The following is a 21,366-nucleotide window of genomic DNA, read 5'->3' on the forward strand; positions in this document are numbered from 1 at the left end:
TTCTACACTTGCGCTGCTAGTAGCGGTGCCTCGGACTGCTTGAATCAATGTGCAGATGCAGACTCCTGCAGCTACGCCGTATTCAACCCAGATAATCCAAGCAACTCGCCGTATGCCTCGGGGACTTGCTGGAAATATCCCAATGGCACGTATGACGCTACCAAAGCGAGTACCTGCAGTGGTGTGCCTGAGCAATTTGTGTATGACAACCCGTGTCCCAAGTCATCGTCTTCTTCGTCGCCATCGGCTTCCTCGTCTTCGAGCGGTTCTTCACCATCTGCTACGGGTTCCGCCAACAATGGCGCTAAAGCCGAGGGGGCAGCTCAAGGTTCATCTACTAGCAGCGCGGATGCGAAAGGTTCTGCGCCTAGAGACCTCTCGTGGAGTAACTCAGTAGCTGTAGGCGTGGGAATATTGATGTGGCAGGGCTTACGATGATACCCTTTAATGTGTTACACACTAGAAAGATAATCTAATAGATAATATTGATCCCAAGCATAACTCCATATCTTCAACCGCCTAGAAGCTCTTGTAAGCAGCAAAAGCTGAACACAAACGCCGTAGATTGCGCAAACAGCTTATGTCAGTGGGAAGACTCAGAACTCATCATAGAAAAGGAGCGTTTGCTGAGCAGATACCTGCAGAATTTACGATCTCATTCCATGCAAGACGTCGAGCAAAGGATTCATTCACACCACGCAATCAGCCAAACTTCCTCTCAGTCCCTCTATCCCGTCCAGACAGCCGGCCCAGGAGGCTGATAGGTATCCGGCGCACTCGCAATCTTCCCCAAATCCACCAGGATCCCTACATCTCGTCAGTGAAACATGCTCCATCATCCCACTTCCTCCCATCGACGCAACTCACCTGGATCCGAACTCTTATACGCTCCTGGGAAAGTCACCATTGGCCCTGGACTCCCACTCCCACCGCCTGTTATCGTGATCTGCGAGCACGCGAGGTAGAACTGCGCCCCGTTTGCCTTCATAGCCAAGTGCAGTGCAATCTGCTCAACGCGCAACAGATAGTCGCCACTAGGGACGCTCTTGGGGATGGTTGCGTTGGAGGTTATGTATCCATCTAGAGGAAACCCCCTTCACATTAGTGCATAGTCCACTTGAGCACTCCCTCTAAACGGGGAGGAGGATCAAGTGAGACGGGACGGAATAGGAGAGCGTAGCGGAGGAGTGGAACTTACTCTGTCCAGGCCATGTCATCTGCTTCTGCGCATCGACCTTGGGCATCGTGGTCGATATCTTGAACCACACCGCGCCGCTTCCGTCCCATGTTTTTACGTCCGCTCCAGTAGGTACTTTGGCGAGATAGTACTGCGTTGGCCCCGGATGATTGACTTGCTGGCTGCTCACATAGTGGATGGTAGCGCCTGCGGGGACGGTCGCTACGCTGGCCGCGTTCGATGACTGATAGCAGCGGATGTCGGCCGAAGTCGGGTTCTCGATGCCTTGCTTTGAATCGGCATTCTTGGTGCGGCGAGTCGTGGTCCAGTCTGCGGCGTCGGAGTTTCCGTTGATGACGAGGCGGGGAAAGGTATCTGGGTTCAGTGAGAAATGTAGAGGTACGGGTGGTCAGAGATGGCTTACAGTGGGCTTGGACGGCCGTTACGGCCATAAGAAGGGTGGTGAAGAACTTCATCTCGTAGACTCTCTTCGTATGCGTGACAATAATGCAAGAGAGCTCGAGACGTTCTCCTTTGCCATGATATATGCCCTTCGCGAAACGCGATTCGGTTTCCTTGAACGGTCCGGATGCTTCACTACTCAATATGTCAACGCATGTAGATTGCTTCTATGTTTTGACAGCCTATCATAGCAAGCTGGCTAGTTCGCGCAGCCAATTACACATCTGTCTCACATTAACACCTTTTACGTGAAGTGTCCGCCGAGACGCGGTATTTAGGCTGCAGCAGGGCGAACTGCCGAGAATCTGGGGAACACGGATCTGCTTCTGTTCTTTGCGTTACTAGGTAACAAGGATTAGTACTAATGTCAGCTTAGAATGTGTTATACGAGAATGGCTGCGAGTACGGGACTTCGCGCATTGTTTGGATTCGATTTCGAGGAATCGCGTTGTAGAAGCTAGAAGACGCAAAGGTTTGGTAACGAAGGAACCGACGGCTGGCTCTTCAAATAATGCAACACACTGCAGCGCCACGGCTCCACCTAAAGCACCGCCGGTTAACGCTCGACCCGCGTAGCCCGACCTAGAACAGATGCAGGGAAAGAGAAGCGTGCTGCAAGAGTGGAAGCGCAGAATAGGAGGAAAGGCAAGGGGTATGAAAGTAGGCGTGCTACCAAGAAGAACATAGGTGTTAGAAAGAGAAAGAGGGAGCAAGAATAATAAAAAATTGTGCGTACGGAGGGTATGATCGAGAAAGTGGGTTTGGGGGGTTGTCGGGGTGGAATTGGAGGGAATAGAAGTGTTAACGTGGTGACGGTGTAAGCAAGTATGTCGGAGCTAACAAAGGGACAGAGAAGTAAGAACATCGCTGGTCAGGGAGCGCTTAAGCTTAGCTTTGATCAAATGATGTTCTCAGTGCGATCTATCATCGCTATATTATCGTATCTCGCCGCTGCTAGAGCTTTTACATCCGAATTCTGATGCCCGTCCCGCCCGTCCTCTCCGTACCCGTCCTCTCACTGACCGCCCTCATACTTGCATCACTAGCGTCACTGTCATCCTCTTCCCTGTCATATTCTTCTTCACCAGCGCCCAGAATGCCCAGCCCCAAGGTGCCCAGCTTAAAAACACCCGTACACCACTCAGAAAACACATCCGGATCCCAGACCCCGTCCGCAGGCCCTTTGCCCTTCGCGCTGCGTCCCGCACCGTTCAGACTAGGAGTGTACGCCGTATCGAACCAGTCCTCGTACGTCTGTGTGATGGCCTCCATAACGGCGGCGACAAGCATCTCGCGCGTGCGGTGGTCGGTGATATACTCTTCAAGCTTAGAACGAAGGAACGGCGTCTCGCGCTCGAGGTTCTTCCTAATCTTCGTTGTGCGTGGCGCTGCTTCCGCGGGCGGCACTTTCATGACTGTCTTGCCGTCCTTGGATTTGATAGGCTCGGTGATGCGCGTGACGAATTGCCCGGTGAAGTCGTTGATGGCTTGGCGCAGAACTGTATCGACCTCGGCTTTGGCGTCGAGCATATTCTCCACCACCTTTGGGATGAGCAGGCCAACGAGCTCACGGGGGTTAAAGAGGTTACCGCGGGAGCGCAGCTCCCAGAAGGTGTTCGTGATGCTGGAGAAGTCATATTGGAGGTCTGTCTCTGGGGTGACGAACTCGATGTCGAAAGCGACGATTTGCTGTTTGAGGAGGAGCAGGTGGGAAATTAGAAATAGGGCTGAGTCCGTAGGGGAAGCGGACTTGGTAATGAGGGTTGAGGCGTGGCGAAGGGAGAGAGTGGTGCTGTGGACAATGCGGTGGGCAAGGTCGTCAAAGACGGAGGACTAGTTGAATGTTAGGGGTATCGAGTTGTGACAGCGATTTCCAACTTACATGTACAAGCCTATAAATTTTGCTGAGTAACCAGATTGCCTTTCTCAGTGTGGGATACCAGTCTTTGAACGCAGCTTCGGTGTTGAAGCTCCATTTGGCATCTGGATCATCTTCTTCAACCACTGTGGGCGTCTTCGGCATTTGCGGAGTGGGCGGCAGATCGGTTTTGGGTGCCTTCTTCCCTGAAAGCACTGGTTGGTTCGACTTGGACCCTGACAGAGCGTGCTTCTTATTCTTGAGTGGATAATCCAGGTCTTCTGGTTTGGGCTTGTAGCGTTCGATGTCGTCACGAAGGATTGCAAGAGACAAGAATACAAGTCGATCCTGTGCGTCGTGCAGTGCCGGTTGCACAAGCGTTTGGAAATCCAACCTGGGCGCCTCGATAGGCGATTCGTCTTCGTCCTCCTCTTCCATGTACTGTGTTTGAATGAACGTGCACAGCTCGCACAGCTTCAGTATCTGGGTTTCATGGATGGTTCGCGGGCGCAGATGATCGTACATGGGCTCGCACATGGCCTCCAAGTAGTCGTACATGCCGCGCTCACCCTCGAACCACTCACACCAAAGATCGGACTCATCGGAGCATATTCGGCGAATGTAGCTTATGCTACTGCGGGCAAAGGCAACAAGATCGTTAGAGGAGCTCGGCGCCTGGGCTATCTCGCCAATCTTTTTAGTGACCATGGGCAGAATCAGGCGTCCGCGAGTCGCCGAGTAGCTCTGGTATAGCTCGTTCATCAAGCTCTGGTACTCGGCCTCCGCTCCAGGCTCTGCGCCGGCGGGCACTACGGCTCGTTTCTGAATCTCTAGACCCATTCTCTTAAGCTCTGGTGCGCCCACACGGAATTTTGCATACAACAAGGCCGATGATGTGGTGTCGTTCAATTGCCGGTCTGCTATTCGTTTCGCTACGTCTGCGGCGATCTCACGAAGTGCGTTCGTGAAGTGTACACGAATGAGCGTCAGGGCGCGAGTGAGGAGCAAGCGGTATCTGGAGCGGTAGGTGGCCGACTCGCGGTGCTTGGGATGAGCCTGCATGTACTCGAGACAGCTGTCCAGATTGGCCAGCATATCTGTGAACTCCTTCCCACGAACAATATTTGCAGCTCCTGGGGCATTGAGCCTCTTCGTCATGGGCTCTAGGTACAGGTAGTAGCGTAGGTTCTGCTCCATGCCCTCTGCCAGCTTTGTGATGCGCTTCTGGTCATCTATCAGGCCTTCGCACTGTGTACGGAAGGCGGTGGTCTGAGCGTCGACGGCCTGGAAGGATGCGGTGAGGGACGAAAGCGTTCCGAGTGCGGCGGTCGTATCGGCCATGATTGTGTCGAGGTGGGTTCGGGTGAGATGCAGCTGGTCCTGGTAGAGCTTGTACTCTTCGTGGCTGGCATCCAGCAGCTCCTCGTGGATGCCGTTGTACCTGAGCCATGAGCGTGGGTACTCTCGTCTGCTTTGAGGTTACTCACCACTCTGCAAATTCCAGCTCATTGCTGATATTCTCGCGTGACTTCTTGCGCTCCAGCTCCTTCTCCTTTTTCAGATGGGCGCGGACGACATCGTAGAAATCGCTGTACGACTTTGCGCGTCTGGCCACGGTGGCGGGCGGCGGGCCATTGAGGCTTCCCGGCTGGTCTTCTACGGACTCGACGATGGCTTCTGCGCGCTCGACGTCAGTGGGGCCCTCCTACATGACAAACAATCAATACACGTACGCGACAACATACCCATGGGACGGAGAGTGGGCTTACGTTTGGCTGCTCGAGACGCGACTCGCGGCGACGATGCTTGGTCTTCTCGATGGGCTTGACAGCCCGCGGCACGAAGGACGAATACCAAGACGCATCTTCGTACATTGTGAAGGAAGGGACGACCTGCCGCGGGAGTGAATGGTGCCCTTGCGTCGGTCACGGCCACGAAGACCAAACTACGTTGCTAGCTCCGGAGCGTGGGGTTGCCCTGCTCCGAATCGCCCCATCAATGTGCCCGCTCCGAACGACGTCAATGGCAGCTCTCCAATGGTGACGTTCTAGACTTCCGAAATCGCCGTTGGTTTCGCCGCATCGCCGTTGGTTTCGCCGCATCGCAGCTACTGAGCGTCTCCACTGCCATCCAACCAGCGCTTCTCCATTACCTCACTACTACAATTACTCTTATCTACAATGTCTTGTGTCTAATCCGTCCTGTCCACTGTCCGACCACTCCCTCCATAGCACATAAATCGTCCCAGAACACGATGCTCAGCAGCAGATGCCTCTCACGCGCCACACTTCGAGTTCACCAGGCCCCGCGCACCAGTAGGAACATTACCTCCAGATCATCGTATCCGAGCAGAGCAAGAGCAATACCCCACCCGTACGCGCAGCGCCGCCAGCAGCGCTTTGTCCGTTCCGTCGTCGCCGTCACAGCCCTCTGGGCCACCGCAACTGCATGGCAGTGGTATAATGGAGAGAAGTTCCTCCGCGAGGTGCATGCGGAGGAGCCGCCACAGGAGCAGCAAGAGCTGAACTTTGAGGAGCCCCGGCGGAAAGCGAAGTCGGAGGAAGACAACAGGAACATTATCAGTTCGCAGCATCTGCAGGTGCAAAAAAGCTGGGAGAATCCTGGAGTATATGCATGGGGGTCAAATTCCGGCAAGGTGGTGGCACCGGACTCTAATGAGACTTTCATAAAATCACCGCGACGGATACCTTTCTTCGATGGAAAATTGCTGAGGGATATCAAGATGGATAGAGCCTTTGGCGCTGCTATCGACGAGAGAGGCGATCTGCTGCAATGGGGGACCGCTTTTTCCAAGGAGACGACACAGCCGACACCGACATTGAGGGGAAAGAACTTGTCATCCCTCTCAATTTCTCGAGACAGAATCATAGCGCTTTCCAAATCGGGCGATGTATATTCGATTCCTGTTTCGCAACAAGAACAACGGACTGGCCCCAAGCCAGCCTCCACATCGTGGATACCTTTCTGGGGATCGTCGAACGACGTCTCCTACCGCCTCCGTACACCACAAAACCTCGCATGGAGCGAACGCGTTACACAAATCTCGTCTGGTTTAGAGCATGCATTAATGCTCACCTCGGCTGGACGCGTCTTCTCCTTTGCCTCCGGAACCGAAGACTTCCCGCGCAAAGGCCAGCTCGGTGTCCCAGGCCTGACCTGGGAAACGCGCCCAGCGGGTGCTTTCGATAATCCGCATGAGATCACGACCCTCAAAGGCTTTCCCATACAACACATCGCAACCGGAGACTTCCACAGTCTTGTCAGTGATGCAGCCGGGCGAGCCTTTGGCTTCGGCGACGTAAGTCTTACTATCTCCCATGCCTCAAAACTACATACTCACCACCACAGAACTCCTCCGGCCAGCTAGGCTTCGACTTCAATCCCGAAGCCATGTTCATCGACGCGCCCTCCCTCCTTCCCACACAACGCCTCTACACTGGCACCGCCCAACAAGCCTCTGTAACCAACGTTTTCGCTGGTGGCAACACCTCTTTCCTTACCATCGAGGCCACCAAGCCTGTCGCCACCGCTCGCGACTCCACACGCGTGCAAGCCGACGTTTGGGCATTCGGATTCGGGCTCACAGGCCAGCTTGGTAACGGCCGCTGGACGCACAATCAGTCCTCACCCACCAAGCTGCCCACATTTTCAGGGCTGTATGAGTACGACGAGCCCACGAGCACCGTCATACCAATCAAGCTCGCGTACATGAGCATCGGCGCGAACCATGCTTCCGCCGTGATGGACAACGTCGCCTCCGTCGCTGTTCCGGCGACCTCCCGTCGTTCTTCGAAATTGACGCCCAATGACACAAATTGGGGCCGCGACATTCTCTTCTGGGGCAATAACGAGTACTACCAGATTGGCACAGGGAAGCGGAGCAACGCACCGAACCCGACCTATATCCAGCCGCTAGACCAGGCGGCCGAGGCGGAGCGCGAGAAAGGACTAGGATTCTTTGGGGAGAAGCGCGAGAAGGCGATGCATCGTTTCCAGATTACGCCGAGGCAGAAGGTTAAGGTTAATGGGAGGAATGTCGAGATGGAACAAAAGGTCGAGTGTGGACGGGGTTGCACGGCTGTGTACTCTGCTGTCTAGGAGCCGCGATACCATGTTTTGGAAATGAAAAGTTGGAGTTGGCTACACCCCACGCACTTATCATTGGTCATACTGGGATGCTAGGGATTGCCCTAGCTCAGGCCTGCCGGGTGGTTGTGCCCGGGATCATTCACTTCTTGTGCATATACTTGGAACGGGAGTTTAGCGCGTGCCGCATATGGCTTTGTACACTACTATCCCCAAACGAGCTCTCACTCAACCCAGTTTTTACCATTACCTCCACATCCGCTTCTAATTCCGAGTTCTACTTCCTCGCGATGTCTACAACACTGTCTTTCTGTTGATCTACGAATAACTATGGTATGAAGCACTATGGACAGTGTTTGCCACTTTCGCATTCTAGCGCTCTGCTAGGAAAAGCTTATGGCAGATTGAGAGTGGAGCTTTCTAGTCCCCTAAATGTGTTGGACGGAAGGAAGCCCGCATCTGTTTCAAATGCTTCCTCTGCAGATCAGTCCTAGGCTAGCAGTCTTTCATTATCATGCGCTTTCTCTGTTATTGACTTGAAGTGGAAGCTCACACCCTATCTTAGAATGCCACGAGAAATGTCCTAGGGATAAAATGCTTGACGCGCTTCGGAAGTTCAGTATAGGGCTTTGCCAGGCAAGGGCAATATCAATGTAATGCGCAGACGCCGCCGGCCAGTATGAAATAGTCGAGCTCAGAAAGGGCCAGATCAAGATTAAACCCTCTGGCACTAACTGATGGTACTATACGATTTCAAGGTAGAAATTAGCTATGTAGCAACCCAGGTACTTTAGCGGACACGCTCTTATCCAAGACAAAAAGTATAGGAAAGGGAAAACATCTGCAAGTGTGTGCATGAGCGCAACTATCATGAAGCATTCCACCAAGTGGATCCCTATCTGGTCCAGCTCTGACCCGGCTTCTTTGCTGATATGAGTCTCAAGAATGCACGGCTCACACTTCTGGTGTGAGTCTCTTTGGCGACAAACCATCCTTGAGTGAAACATACGAACAAGTGAACGATTGAACACGATAGAACTACACTGTACCACCCTCCCAGTTCAAGTCCAGCTTCAGATTGACCTTCCGTTGTTGATCATCTACTGTAATCGAAGCATCAAGGTACACGTGGTCTGTCTTTTGTGCACCAAGGTGCAGCCTCGCTCGTGTGGCACGAGTATCCAATATATCGATACCCAGCATGGCCGGCAGAGATAAGGGGTTCATTTTGTCGTTATGGTCCTGTGACAACTGCCAGACAGTCTCTTCTACTAAGTGAACCCATGCCGTTGCCGCCGAACCAGAAGCAGGGCTGCGAATCCCTAACATCAAATAGCAACTGTTGTTCTTGATCTGTAGGTGACGTATCTCGTTGGCATTACCATGCAATGCTCGCCTTGGGTGGAATTTCATGATAGCTTCGAAGTAAGAAAGTCCGTTCGTGAGAAACTGCATGCTAGCAATGTCCCAGCGTCCTCTGAAGAGTGGTCTCTCTAAAACCTCCAGCACCTGCTTGCGAGGAAATTTCAACCAACGAGACGGCACTGTGATGGCGTATTCGGCTGCTATGCTCAAATGCGCCTGCAGCGAAGGTCGTATATTCGAGATGATGTATATATGTTCCTTTAGAATGGTCTTAAAAAGCAGACGGTCTACTCCCCTTGCAAGTAGCTGGTCATGGCATCTCGCAAAAAGGTTGGGCCCAACTTGCTGAAGGACTAGCTGGCCGTTACTCCGTGTTCCCGGATTCTTACAGTTCAGTTCCATGAGGTATACGCCACAATGATAATCACAATACACATAAGCCTCGGGAAAGTGAAGTCCTCTGTTGGTCATGGCATATGCACTGCTCTGGTAAGTGTCATTGCTCGTATAGTAAAGGTCCGCACAATGGGCGAAGTGCTTCGGAGAAGGTGCTAGCAGATCACGATATCGCTGCAATGGATCCGGTCCTCCACTCGTGTCAGGTTGCCGCGTTGCGAATAACGAGAGGTCGTTCGAGCGTTTTATGATTTCCTCCTGCAGACGTATGAATGCTCTCGATCCCTCCCCGTATAGGATTGGCATGTAGATGTCGCAGATCCCCAGTAGACAGTAAGCGATATCCTCCTTTCGCTTTGTCTCTCTGTTAGCCGCCCACGACAGTCTTTGTGCTATTGGAAGCGATTCGATCGGCACCTGACCAGTCAAGATATTGGTGTTGATCATCGTGATCGTAGAGATAGAAGATGCCAGTGTTTCCCTAGTTCCGATAAATCTCCACAATCGATCATAGAACTTCACGTGTCGCGGCGCCACGAGCTCTTGCAAACACCATCCTCTAGTGAACCATTTGCAACCACCCAGTGTGTTGTGATTCGCTATAGGTCTGACTTCATAATCAGAAAGCAGAACATAACAAATGACTGCATCGCGATACCAGTTGTACATCGAGTTGATGGCTTCGCTCAGCTCACGGCTACTCGTCTTGTCGATGCAACAAGTGTCAACCCAACAATATCCAATGCCGGCCCACCGAGCGTTTTGGCAAGTCTTCCAAATTTTGCGATACCCAGAACTCGCCTTTTTAGAACGCTCAAATCCCCTGGTCAAGGCGATCATGTCCTGAAATGTGATCTCCATTGTATCAGCACCCCAGGTGTGGGACAGAATTGCGTATTTCGGAACAGAAGACCCCACGAAAGAGCTCATACTGAGGGTCTTGGTATCAATCAGTCGTATCGCCATGACGAAGCCTGTGTCGCGGTGGGCCTTGGCAGGTGGATAGCCTTAGTGGTGCCTGGTTGTGAACCTTTGGGATGACTCGGCCGCAGGCTGCGGGGTAGGATATCATGGATCAAGTGTATTGGCGTGGCTTCGGGGCACTGTGTTATGGTAGAGAACGGAGCACCGGTTCTTTTTGTCATCGGTTGTCGCACGCCGACCGAGGTGACGAAGGGATAGTGTCGCTGTTATGTTTTTCGGCCAAAATGTGCAGAATAATCGGCGCCTGAGGTCAGCCTTGTAGCCTGCATGCGCGCTTACGTCTTTGCGCACGTGACATAACTATAGGGATAGCTATGGTAGTCCATTAGGGGAGGACGGTCCTGCTTTGGCAAAAGTATAACCATTCAATAACGATGCGAGTACCGCCTACAATACCAAAGGCTAATCCTCCCTCAACCAGAATGCCTCCCATGCGCCCTTCCACCGCTCTTCCTTCAGTCTCGCCAACCACGTCTTAAGCCCCACTCCCTCTTCTCCCTCAAGCATAATTACCCCGTCATTCACACCCTTCCACCCCTCGACTGGACCCTTCAGATATTGATGGTTTATACCGCAATACTCAGCCCCGACCTTTGTTCTTGGAGATGAGATGCCTTCATTGTACTCCTGGCGTTTCTGGAAGCAGGCCTCGCACAATATGACGTCCGCGCAAATGGTGCAGACATACAGGGCACGGCCTTTCCAGGCGCGGTAGCGAGTACCGTCGGTGCACTCTCCGTAGCAGAAGTACCCACTATCGCCTAGCAGGTCACCTTCGTCGGTGGGGAGGGAGGAGGTGGAACTGGTGTCCTCGTCCTCGTCCTCGTCGTCTCCATCGCCAGTCTCGTCATCTCCATGATCCTGCTTCTCATGGTCCTGGTCATGCGTCTCATGATTTTGGTCATCGATTTCTGGCCTGGCTTCGCCGTCAACATCTTGCTCTCCCTCTTTCTCATCTTCGTTTGCATCCAGAGTCTTATCCAAGTTCGAGAAAATCGCCGATATCAAAATCTGCGCCTCTTTTTTGAACCCACCCATCACCGAGAGCACCATAGCCAAAGACCGCAAATTATCCGAGTCGTTCCACCCAACATTATCAGTCAAAGAATCATAGCAAACGTCAAATATTTGCTGGAGAAGGTTCTGGTACTCGGAGACGGGCCCCATTTTCTTTACCATGCGTGCTAAGATCAGTCTATGGCTGTTAAGCATCGACTTCCACGACGAGATCGATCGTGGTAGCGGCCGGTTCGTTACCTCCTTCATTTCTGCGATGATATCGGCTTTTTGCTTGGGATCGGCAGTCGTGCGGAACTGTTCGTAGAGGACGTTACTAATGGCATCGATGGTCTGCACCATGTTCCAGGAGGAGTCTTGCCCTGTGAACCTGTAGTCCGACCCGTCTGATTCCCTGTCTAGTATCTCGTCAAGGAGTTCCTTCGCAGCGGCCAAGTCCCCACATACTTCCCACTGTGTAAGTGCAAGCTCCTTTCGCATGGGTGCGCCGGCATCCACAGCATCGAGCATTTTTATGATTTCCTTGTAGGTGGCGACCATGAAGTTTATCTCCTTTGCACGACCACATGCCCGCTGGAAATCCAGATGCTGCTCGCCGTCAACATCGTACTTCCATGTTGCCCAAGCGAGACGTTCAAGCGGTGTCCAGCTTTTGACTGCGTTGACAATGGCAGCAGGATCATCATACTTGTTGGAAACGAGGGAGCCAAGTTGGTCCTGCAGGTCCTCACCCAGCATGGGCGTGTCTGGTAGTGCGCGCCGTGCCTCTTCATAGCTTGCCATAGCATCTTCTACCAGCGACTGCGCAGACTCGATTTTGGCGCGAGTGACAAGTGAACGGCGGACCTGAGCTGGATTAATGTCTGCAGTGTCACAAAGTGTGGAAGTGATCGTGCTGTGGGCAGCTTCGTACTTTTCAAGCGCGTACTGGACGTTGGCGAGGAGATCAGTCGCATGAAATTTCTTGACTGGGTCGGATGACGCGAATTCGAGGGCCTTTTCGGCTTCTGGAAGGGCATCTATGTAGTACTCAGAGTCGTATAAAAGCAGAGCAACTGCGTAAGAGGCGTTCTTGTCTGTGATATCCGGAAATACTTTAGAGATGGCTAAGATCTCTTCACAGTTCAAGGTCTCTTCATCAGAGTCTTCATCGTAATCGATCTCTTGTTTAAGATGCTTTAGGTCAGTCTAATGAGACGTCAGTATCTGTCCACTCCATAACTCGGTTACAGCTCGAACACTAATTATAATAAAGGGATGCTTACCATGCCCAAGGCACTCCGTGCAAATCTATATGACTGCTTAGCAGACTTCAGATCCGTTGCGGAAAACCACCTCCCGATGTGAGCTTTCGCCAAATTGATGAAAGCTTTCTCCCAGCTGGTCGATATCTCTCTGATCCACGCGCTGGTACTTTCCTTTAGCTTTCCTTCTCCTACCTCACTCGCAACCTCCGCAAAGTACTTCACCTTCGTTTCTAAGCCGTTAGTACCGAGATATTCGTAATAAATATCTTGCTTCTCAATGTTGGCACTTGATCCACCTTCACCATTGAACACCGCAGCCATGGCTTCTAGGAGCTCAATCTTTTGCTCTTCTGTCGGGCGGCCAAGCTTATTATACCACCACGCCCAGCCCAGATGCATGAACCAGGAGCTCCCTGCGAATCCACGCAGCCTATCGCTGATACCTGTGTCAGATTTCTCGCAGAGGATCCGAGAAAGTGTAACAAAAATCTGCCGGTGTGCCTCGAAGCCCGTAGTGCGCAAGCTATCAGGATCCTCGTCAAATTTGGCGACGCGGAAATAGTCGCGCATAGAGCGCTCTTGAAACTTTAGCGGCAGATTCCAATCATCGGAAGCGCTCTCATGACGACTTCCTTGCTCCTGCAAGTCGTCCAGATCAGTATCCGCTGAGGGAGATGACAGGTCTACCTCTTCTATGCGGTCAGCAATCCGTAGGAAACGGCCGAGTTGAGGATCTTGCAGCTCTTCTTCTAGATCGAGATTCCCTGGCGAGAGCTTAACGATGACCATGGCCTCGGACAGAGTAATAGGACGCACAGCGAAGGCGATCCATAAGAACAGGGTCTTCAAGGCTTTTCGTTGTTCACTGTTCGTCTTGCGTAGTAGGTCAGACAAGATGACACTGTATAGCTTCTCAAGATTTTCAGGCATTTCATGGTCCAGGTGTCGAAGGATGAGCGGCTCTCGGCTCAAGTTATTGAATCTTCGGAGGATATGTTCCGCATAGAGAAGGCAATCGGCCTTTTCCTCCAGTGTACTGGACACTCTCTGCCTCATATATTGACTCAGATTCTTCAGCCTGGCGTCATTATCAAGGTGATGCCATATCAAAGTCTTGTAGTCTGGCAGCTGCTTTTCCTTCGTCACCATTATACTCTTACTTCCAATCTCATCCAGCTGCTTCGAAAATATAGATGCCGTGGAGGTAGAACGCGTTGTGCACAGAACACTGACGTTCAGGTCTGACTCAGCGACCGTCTTCAGGAATTCAAGTCCTGCAGGACGTTGTACGCCATCAGGAGCCAGCTCATCCAAACCGTCAAACACAATCTGTAGGCGAGACGTCGATGAACTATCAAAAAGCGGTGCGATGACTTTTTTCCATATGTCTCTCCAGTCGTTGATGTCGATGTCGGTGTCTTCGCGGGAAAGCTCAATGTTGATTTTCTCGCACAGGTGATTGTTACGTTCGGCCATTTGGATGACGAGCCAGTTGATAGCGTTATAAAAACACCTCGTCTCATTTCTGGTCTCGCGGAAGTAGTAATGCACAACACACGTGTTCCGAACAGAGTCTTGTTGCGCCAACTGAACAAGTCGTTCATGAGCAGTGAAAGCGATATGACTTTTGCCAGAGCCCGGTGGACCAGCGATGTAGAGCAATTTCGAAGTTTCCTTTTCTTTGTCTTGCGCGAGCCAAGCAGCCCACTCATCTTCTTCCAAAAACCATTTCGACATCTCTGGTATTAAGTATTCCTTGATGTTGCGATGTTCGTGAGCAGGGTCAATGTAGTCGTAGAAGAAAGTCCTGACGCGGTTGGACGTAGGTGGTTTCCCGATTGCGCTCTTCTGCTTCCCAGCGTGTGATTCTTCCTTTCGCTGCTCTTGAAAGACGTTCAACAACTTTCGAATATCTTTGAGGTCGTTGCGTACATTTTCCTGACTCTCTATCACTGTCGTAAGCATTTTACTTTGCTCTTCGAGCATTCGAGTCTGCATCTCTTCGTTCTCCTTCAACTCGGCACTCATTGTCTGCAACTTTTCCGTGTTGCCGAGAATAGCATATTCCGTGGCACTCTGCAAGCGCGACATCTTCGTGTCCATCTTCTTGCGGGCGCCTGCAAGTTCGTCGTCCTGCCCACGAATCATGTTCAAGATCCATTTCTTGAAGCGCTTCAGTTGAATGTACTTCGTTGCAAATCCGCACATTTCCAAGACGGAAGTAAAAGCGTCCATCAAGCAGTTGCGATACGCCGGATAACTTGGTAGCCTCGACTCGAGAATTGTAATGCGCTGAAGGAATGCATTCATGTCTTCGAAGAAAGCTGTCACCACATCGTAATCGGCTGAGACTTGCTTGCAAGCCTAATCGAATTTTAGCTTTTAGATTTCACAATTAGCGATATCTGGCACACTTACTGTAAGCATGTAAGTTAGCGCTGTCCCGATCGCGGCCGCAGGAGGGAACGCTGGAGTTGCCGCAGCGATGATCTGCTGCGCACCCTTCTCAATATAATCCAAGTTTGATGCGAACAAGCTGCGCAGCTTATCCACCTTCTTGCTGTCGTGGCGAAACTTATGGAAGGCATTCATCTGCTCTGTACCAGTCTTGATCATCTCGCCCACACTGGTGTACGTCGGCACAAGACCCTCGCCGACAATACCCTTGTAGTTTCGTAGCGCCTCGTTCCATAGATCCGATACATCTCTGGTGTCCTTATCTAGCTCCTCCTTGATGCGTTTGATTTCTGGTTTCTCGGCCATATTCGAAGGCGGTGGTTCACGCACACCTTCACATCAAAGGTAGGCCGATCGTACGGGGCTTGGTCTTGGGACGAAAGCCCGTATTTCGCCTGGCTCCGCGATGTGCAATAGGCCGACACAGAAAATACTGAATTTGCCTTGGCGCTTTGTATTGAGTCGAATGCATTCGTAGCCTGCGTTTGGGCTTCGACCCCTTCTTGTAGATGTCGGTCGAGGTTGCTGATCATTGTAGCATTCGCCCAATATCGTTTGGCTTCAGCCACCATCCATCTCATTCGTATTTTGGGCATCTCCTACTGCAGCTAATGGGGTCTCGGCGATGCTAGCGCAGTGCGGCTTGCGGTAAGCAACACTGTGAAGTTGGGGGCCGTTCCGTCGACCGATTTCAGATTTGTACTCCGCACCGCGGAGTATGGCGACGAACATGTAGCATAATAGAAAGCGACCAATGCTTTATGCATATACGAGCCGCAGGGAAATCGGCAGTTGAGTTAATGAGTATAATCATAGAGTTCGTGAGATGGTGCTCTTGTTCAAACAGTGGATGTTTGGTGGGTGCTGAAAGTTACCTAGGTACTAAAACGATTAGGTAATCACCTACACCTGTGGTCTATCCTCATTGAAGGTCCAGCTTCGGCTCAAGCCACGCAAGCAATTGCGGGATACTCGTATACAAATCTGTCTCGGCTAAATAGGCGTCACTTCCGTCGACCTCGGTCGCTTCTTCTCACGGCGAGATGTTGTGCTTTGCAAAGCCCCGCCTCCTATGGTTCTTGAGATACCTTTCTATAAGTTTCCAGCAATTTATTTACTATAGGAGGCTGATTATCAGGTACGTCACTCTGGCACGCCTGTTTTGATAGCCTGGTGCCCTATACTAACGTCAACCAGGCCTAGAAACCACGATTTAACAGAAATTAGCTAATAACCAGCCTCCTATAGTATATAGATTGCGAAAAACGTATAAAAAGGTATACCAAGAACCATAGGAGGTGGGGGTCACAACTTTTGCAAAGCACTGATACCTGCGCTACAACCAGCTGATTATGTACGACAAAGAATGTTCGAATCCTGGGACTCTGAAGTACAACTCGACACCCTTCTGCTTGAAAAAACGGTTGCTTTACACAGGAAAATCATGAGGGCAAGTATCTTATTCGCCTTGCGCCTCCAAAAACGTTGTCAGCCGCCTCAGTAATGAAAGTCAACTATATGAAGTATGAAGTTTAGGCCTTCCTCATGACTGGGCAGGTGTCCAATATAGAATGGTTCTTGCTCTGCTAGGCGGTTGATGTCGGACTGGTCAGTCTGCTTGCGCACCACTAGAAGCGTCTAGCGACGTGATCAGCCTATCGTCAAGTGCAAGAATAGTGACGAGAACATACAGTCTGTGTTTTGCACCCTTTGCCCCTTTCGCATCCGAATGTGCTGTTCTATGTCGAAGTGAGGCCGAAAGAAGCTACATGACAGTCTTTGCAAGCGAAACGTGAGTAAAAGAACGAATGATTGCTCTCACGCCAGTCACAAGTCCCGAAGCGGCTTAGTGTCACTGCCATGAGAATTGTAGCTCAACGTGAGCATGGGTCAATGACTTGGTTTCGACGCTGATGTTAATTCCGTTCTAGCACGTTACGGTACTTGCATGTAAATGAGCCGAACTGTAGACATGATACCAGCGGCATCAAAACGCGTTCAAAGTGCAAATCGCGTTCAAAGTGCGGACAGTGTCACGAGAACAAGGGCAGCCTTCAAATGAGGCATGAACCGTGTAACACGCATGCACAGCTCATGGCTCTCGTTCTTTCACGCACAACCGACACCACACAGTCAACGTATACTCACAACACAGCAGAGTAGTCACAGCACAGAGGACGCCAAGATTTGTAGAGTTATTTCATTACTGTTTCCAGCTAGCCAAAAGGCTTGGTATCATATATCGAATAACCGTAGGTCGGTACCGATCAGTTCCTGAACATCCATCCTCCAGTCATCGTAACATCGTACAGTCGTAGCATCTAGTGCTTGTCAAGGCCGAGAGCGCCCTTGGTCTTGTCGAGGATGGAGCCGCCGGAGGAGCCGTGGGCCTCGCGGTCGTGGCTGCGGGAGACCTTGTCGGAGGCCTCCTGGCCAAGAGACTTGTCATGGTCGGGCTGGGTGCCACTGTGGATGTTCATTAGCGTGGTTGGACATGAGGGGGAAAGAGAAGCATACCGAGCGAACTTGTCGCCAGTGTCGGTGACGGTCTCCTTCATCTTCTGCTGGGTGGACTTGGTGGAGTCGGGAGTGATGCCCTCACCGATCTTGGTGTGGAGATCCTTGCGGCCGGCGTCAGACATAGTTATGGTTGTTTTGGTGGAAGTTTTGGTTTGAGTGTGAAGTTGCTTTGTTGTAGGAGTCGATTGTAGGCGTTGATGGAGAGCTAGAGGGGTGGCAGAGGTGACCTCTTAAGTACTTCTCGGTCCCTTCGACAGCAGCCGTTGAATGACAGGTACGTCATGGCTTGCATCGCCGCTTCCATCGAGCTCCAGGGTTCTGATAGCCTGGAACAAACAAACAGTCTCTGCGGATGGAGCGCATGACTGAAGTCGATCGCTGAACGTCACAGCGAAGGCGAAGACTGGGTACAATACTAGCGCGGATAATTCTGATCTCGATGGCAAAGCAACTCTGTCGCTCTCATTGGCGGCTTTGCACGAGAGCATGCGTGAGGTTGCGTTTTCCTCCGTGTGTTTGTTTGGGCATCGATGCGCTACGTCATACCGTTGCGACTTGACGCAGGCGCTATCGACGGATGCGGTCAAGCGCAACCTGTCAAATCAGGGTTCGGCCAGCTGCTGCATGTGAAACTGATAGCAATTCGATCTTACGCGGTGCCGCATCTGGATTGCGATCTTTTCGGCAGATGCCTGATGCCTTTTGCCTGTCCTTTTGCCTGTATGTGCAGCTGACAGTGACGTGCTGCTCCATCGAGGTTTTGTTGCGATCGCGAACAGCTCCACAGCTAGGCGGCATTACTCAATATGACAGCGGGAACGATCCGAATGACCACGTTGCAAGCTTGCCCACTAACGATGACGCGCTACAGAGGCGCTGAAGACTGGATCGGGGGCGGGTAGAGAAGACCCTCCCGCTGCAGGAGAGTACTAGTCTAGATCGTTGTACACCAGCAGCAGGCTGAGAAGCATCGAGCAGCGCAATCATTGTTGCTTGAACAGAGCCTATTATCATGAGAGCCATATCCGCAGCCTACCCGACAGAAGAAAGCGTTCGTTCGGCGTGAGCAGGCATGTAGCCGCTCGTTGCGAAGAATGGGCAGCAGATCCTCAGGAGTCACTGCGTCAACTTCGACATTAGCGACCGCTGCACTGTCATTGACGCTGGACCCATCCTCAAATCCATCCTATCCTCAGAAAAAGATGGCGTTCGCATGATCCGGTATGCGTTGTGCAAGATACATCGCAGTTGAAGAACGGGCTGGGTGTGGGTATATGGTATTGGTAGAGTTTGCATCATTAGAAAATCAGCTCAGACGAGATTAGCCTCCAACGAGGTGAGGGAGGCGCAATGAGACATGCGAGAAGATTCAATATCGCACAACGCGGAGGCCGTGAGCTGGACGAACAGGCGCCGGTGCTGATGAGCAATAATGGCCTTGCGCAAGAAGCGGTCTGGCCATGTTGATATCAGTTCCGTCTCGCGACTGCCATGCCACGTTGCGGTGCAGAAAGAAGAGGCTGGGAGAGATTGCGTGTCGACGAAATGGACCTCCACACCGAAGTCGAGCTCGCGGAAACGCAGGAACCGAAGCGCGACTGCACGCGAATCCCAGAAATAAAATGTCCGTATTAATGCGCTGGTGCCGATGATTGGTGCGTTGGCGAGGCTGGGAGCGATGACGTTCTCTCGTTGGTGGTTGCCCCGGGCGCCAGTGTTTACAATTCGAGGAGGCTGGCATCTCGCCCAGCCACACCAAGTACCCCAACCTCACGATTTTCAGCGCAGCAAAAAGTATTCGGGCTGGAACAAAGGCTGGAACACATCTCAAGCTAAACACTCTCTCCTACTCTCTCCCCCAATTCTTCCTCTAGCGACAGGAGGTATTCTGACAGTCGTTGGTCGCAGTTGAGATTCCGAGCGGAGCTTCAAAAGCTACCCACCACGCGCACGCTATCGCGAGACCCACGCTACCTGCATACCACAACCGACCACATTCCTAGGACTGAGGCAATTCACTCGCTCGCTCCTCATTCTTTGCAGAGACGCCCACGCAGACTCTGACTGCGTTCCACCGCACGCGCGCTCCGGCCCTCTTGGGCGCCAGGAGATCGGATCGCATTCCAGAGCAGACGAGACAGAAAGAGAATTAGCACACCATGGCGAACATGCGGTTCGCTGTTAGCATGCAACGTGCGTTTAGTTTGTCTCGCGATGCAACGAAAAGTCATTGCTAACATTGCTCAGGGATGATACCGTTTCTTGGCTACCACCACGTGCTTATGATCTTGATAGCCATTGCTATAATACTATTATGTGAGTCCCGATATGCCAGCGTATAACAAGCAACGACTGACCATTTCCAGCATTATTATTAGCAGGATGCTCCTCCACATCGCCACTCATACCCGGCATCTTCCTCATTTCCATGTGGTACGAAAAGTACACGCCCTCCTACTCCACAGAGCAAGTCGATCCTGGAGTCACCGCAGCTATCGCGAACATCGTCGGTAACGCTCAACTCGCCGTGCGCGTTGGCTACTTTGGCATTTGCATCAACAAGGACGGCGGCGACTACATCTGCTCCAACAATGCCACGGCGCTGGTGCAGGGTGTGTCGGTTGACCAAGACCCGCTCAACCTTGTGTGGGTTGCATCGACTTTCAAGGACGCCGTTGTCTTCCCCTACCTGCTCATCGTCGCCATCATCCTCGCATTCTTCTGCTTTGTCCTCCTCGCGACATTCCCCGGCTGGCACGAAGAGCGCGACAGGGAAACCGGCTCCGAGGTCGACATCAAGCCCTTCCCGTCCAGACCGGTATCTCAAGTCGCCCTCGCGCTCATCTTCATCGCCTCCATCTTCGTCCTCGTCTCGGTTCTTTGGCAGCACACCGCGTCCGTCGCAGCAGCAACAATAGCGCAAGACCTAGGGAATGGCAGTGTGAAAGCTGGTGTCGGAACAAGTGCCATGGTACTCGGCTGGTTTGGCTTCGTACTGCTGATCATTGTGACTATCGGACTGCTGGTCATGATACTGAGCATCATCGTGCTGGACCGCCTGACCGACAACGACTAAGCGCTTGCAGTCATACTTGCGCATTCACTTTATGGAGGATAATACGATACGATACGAGAGTTGCTGATGGCATTGGGGATATTTGGCGCCGAGCAGTTTTGCCTATGACGCTTCGATTCAGACTAGTTACATACCCTTTCACGATGCGACAGCAGCGTGCTGCTCAGACAGCATATTTGGCATATTCGGCGTTGGTGTGCATTCGGCATGGTAAGCAATTGATGGATTCGATTCGATGGACGAGACAAGGATTGGATAGTGTTGGAGGACCCAAATGGACTGTATTTATGTAGAATGAATGAACGAAGACTGAAAAAAGTCGAGTCCGTCTTACCAAACTTTTAGCGGCTTTAGACTGTGTTGGTGTAAGGCTACGTGAGAGTGATGGTTGAGCTTTCCTCATTCGTGAGGACAAGCCTACCCGCGGCAAGGGCAAGAAGAAGCGCTTTCCGTCGGGAGCGCGGTCTGGGGAACCAGCACCTTCGAGCGTATAAGCCTTCCATTACTCCTCAGTGTCAACAACATCAGCGGAGACTTTACTGGTGTACAGAGATGTCATTCGGGACTTGCGTGCTCCACGCCGGTCGCTCGAGCCGGATCTGCATTCACAAATCGGAGGCCCACTACAGGGTCGGGCTCCGATTCGGGGAACGCCAGGCTGCATATCGCCTAGCGCTGCTGCCCCTCGCAAAAAAGTCAC

The 21,366-nt window shown here is 52.0% G+C and overlaps 6 protein-coding genes across 6 annotated transcripts; 2 read left to right on the forward strand and 4 right to left on the reverse strand.

Annotated features, from left to right (window-relative positions):
- Positions 1-835: 835 nt before the first annotated feature.
- Positions 836-1,629, reverse strand: N0V89_009940 (uncharacterized protein; the record flags this gene model as incomplete). The annotated part of the gene is made up of 3 exons (XM_056218686.1): positions 836-1,080; positions 1,199-1,552; positions 1,602-1,629. The coding sequence occupies 3 exons, from the start codon at positions 1,627-1,629 to the stop codon at positions 836-838; spliced, it is 627 nt and encodes a 208-aa protein (XP_056067951.1).
- A 973-nt stretch (positions 1,630-2,602) lies between these two features.
- Positions 2,603-5,371, reverse strand: COG3 (Golgi transport complex subunit 3; the record flags this gene model as incomplete). Its single annotated transcript, XM_056218687.1, has 4 exons — positions 2,603-3,472; positions 3,522-4,938; positions 4,985-5,202; positions 5,267-5,371. The coding sequence occupies 4 exons, from the start codon at positions 5,369-5,371 to the stop codon at positions 2,603-2,605; spliced, it is 2,610 nt and encodes an 869-aa protein (XP_056067952.1).
- A 380-nt stretch (positions 5,372-5,751) lies between these two features.
- On the forward strand, positions 5,752-7,616 carry N0V89_009942 (uncharacterized protein; the record flags this gene model as incomplete). The annotated part of the gene is made up of 2 exons (XM_056218688.1): positions 5,752-6,816; positions 6,867-7,616. 2 exons carry the CDS (start codon positions 5,752-5,754, stop codon positions 7,614-7,616), a joined length of 1,815 nt encoding a protein of 604 aa, XP_056067953.1.
- A 3,135-nt stretch (positions 7,617-10,751) lies between these two features.
- Positions 10,752-15,376, reverse strand: N0V89_009943 (uncharacterized protein; the record flags this gene model as incomplete). Its single annotated transcript, XM_056218689.1, has 3 exons — positions 10,752-12,554; positions 12,632-14,977; positions 15,032-15,376. The coding sequence occupies 3 exons, from the start codon at positions 15,374-15,376 to the stop codon at positions 10,752-10,754; spliced, it is 4,494 nt and encodes a 1,497-aa protein (XP_056067954.1).
- A 2,015-nt stretch (positions 15,377-17,391) lies between these two features.
- N0V89_009944 (uncharacterized protein) lies at positions 17,392-17,712 on the reverse strand (the record flags this gene model as incomplete). Its single annotated transcript, XM_056218690.1, has 2 exons — positions 17,392-17,536; positions 17,588-17,712. 2 exons carry the CDS (start codon positions 17,710-17,712, stop codon positions 17,392-17,394), a joined length of 270 nt encoding a protein of 89 aa, XP_056067955.1.
- Positions 17,713-19,749: 2,037 nt separating this feature from the next.
- Positions 19,750-20,666, forward strand: N0V89_009945 (uncharacterized protein; the record flags this gene model as incomplete). Its single annotated transcript, XM_056218691.1, has 3 exons — positions 19,750-19,783; positions 19,838-19,906; positions 19,957-20,666. 3 exons carry the CDS (start codon positions 19,750-19,752, stop codon positions 20,664-20,666), a joined length of 813 nt encoding a protein of 270 aa, XP_056067956.1.
- Positions 20,667-21,366: the final 700 nt, after the last annotated feature.

The sequence above is a fragment of the Didymosphaeria variabile genome, assembly GCF_027946475.1.
Source record: "Didymosphaeria variabile strain IMI 356815 chromosome Unknown scaffold_7, whole genome shotgun sequence".
Taxonomy (NCBI): domain Eukaryota; kingdom Fungi; phylum Ascomycota; class Dothideomycetes; order Pleosporales; family Didymosphaeriaceae; genus Didymosphaeria; species Didymosphaeria variabile.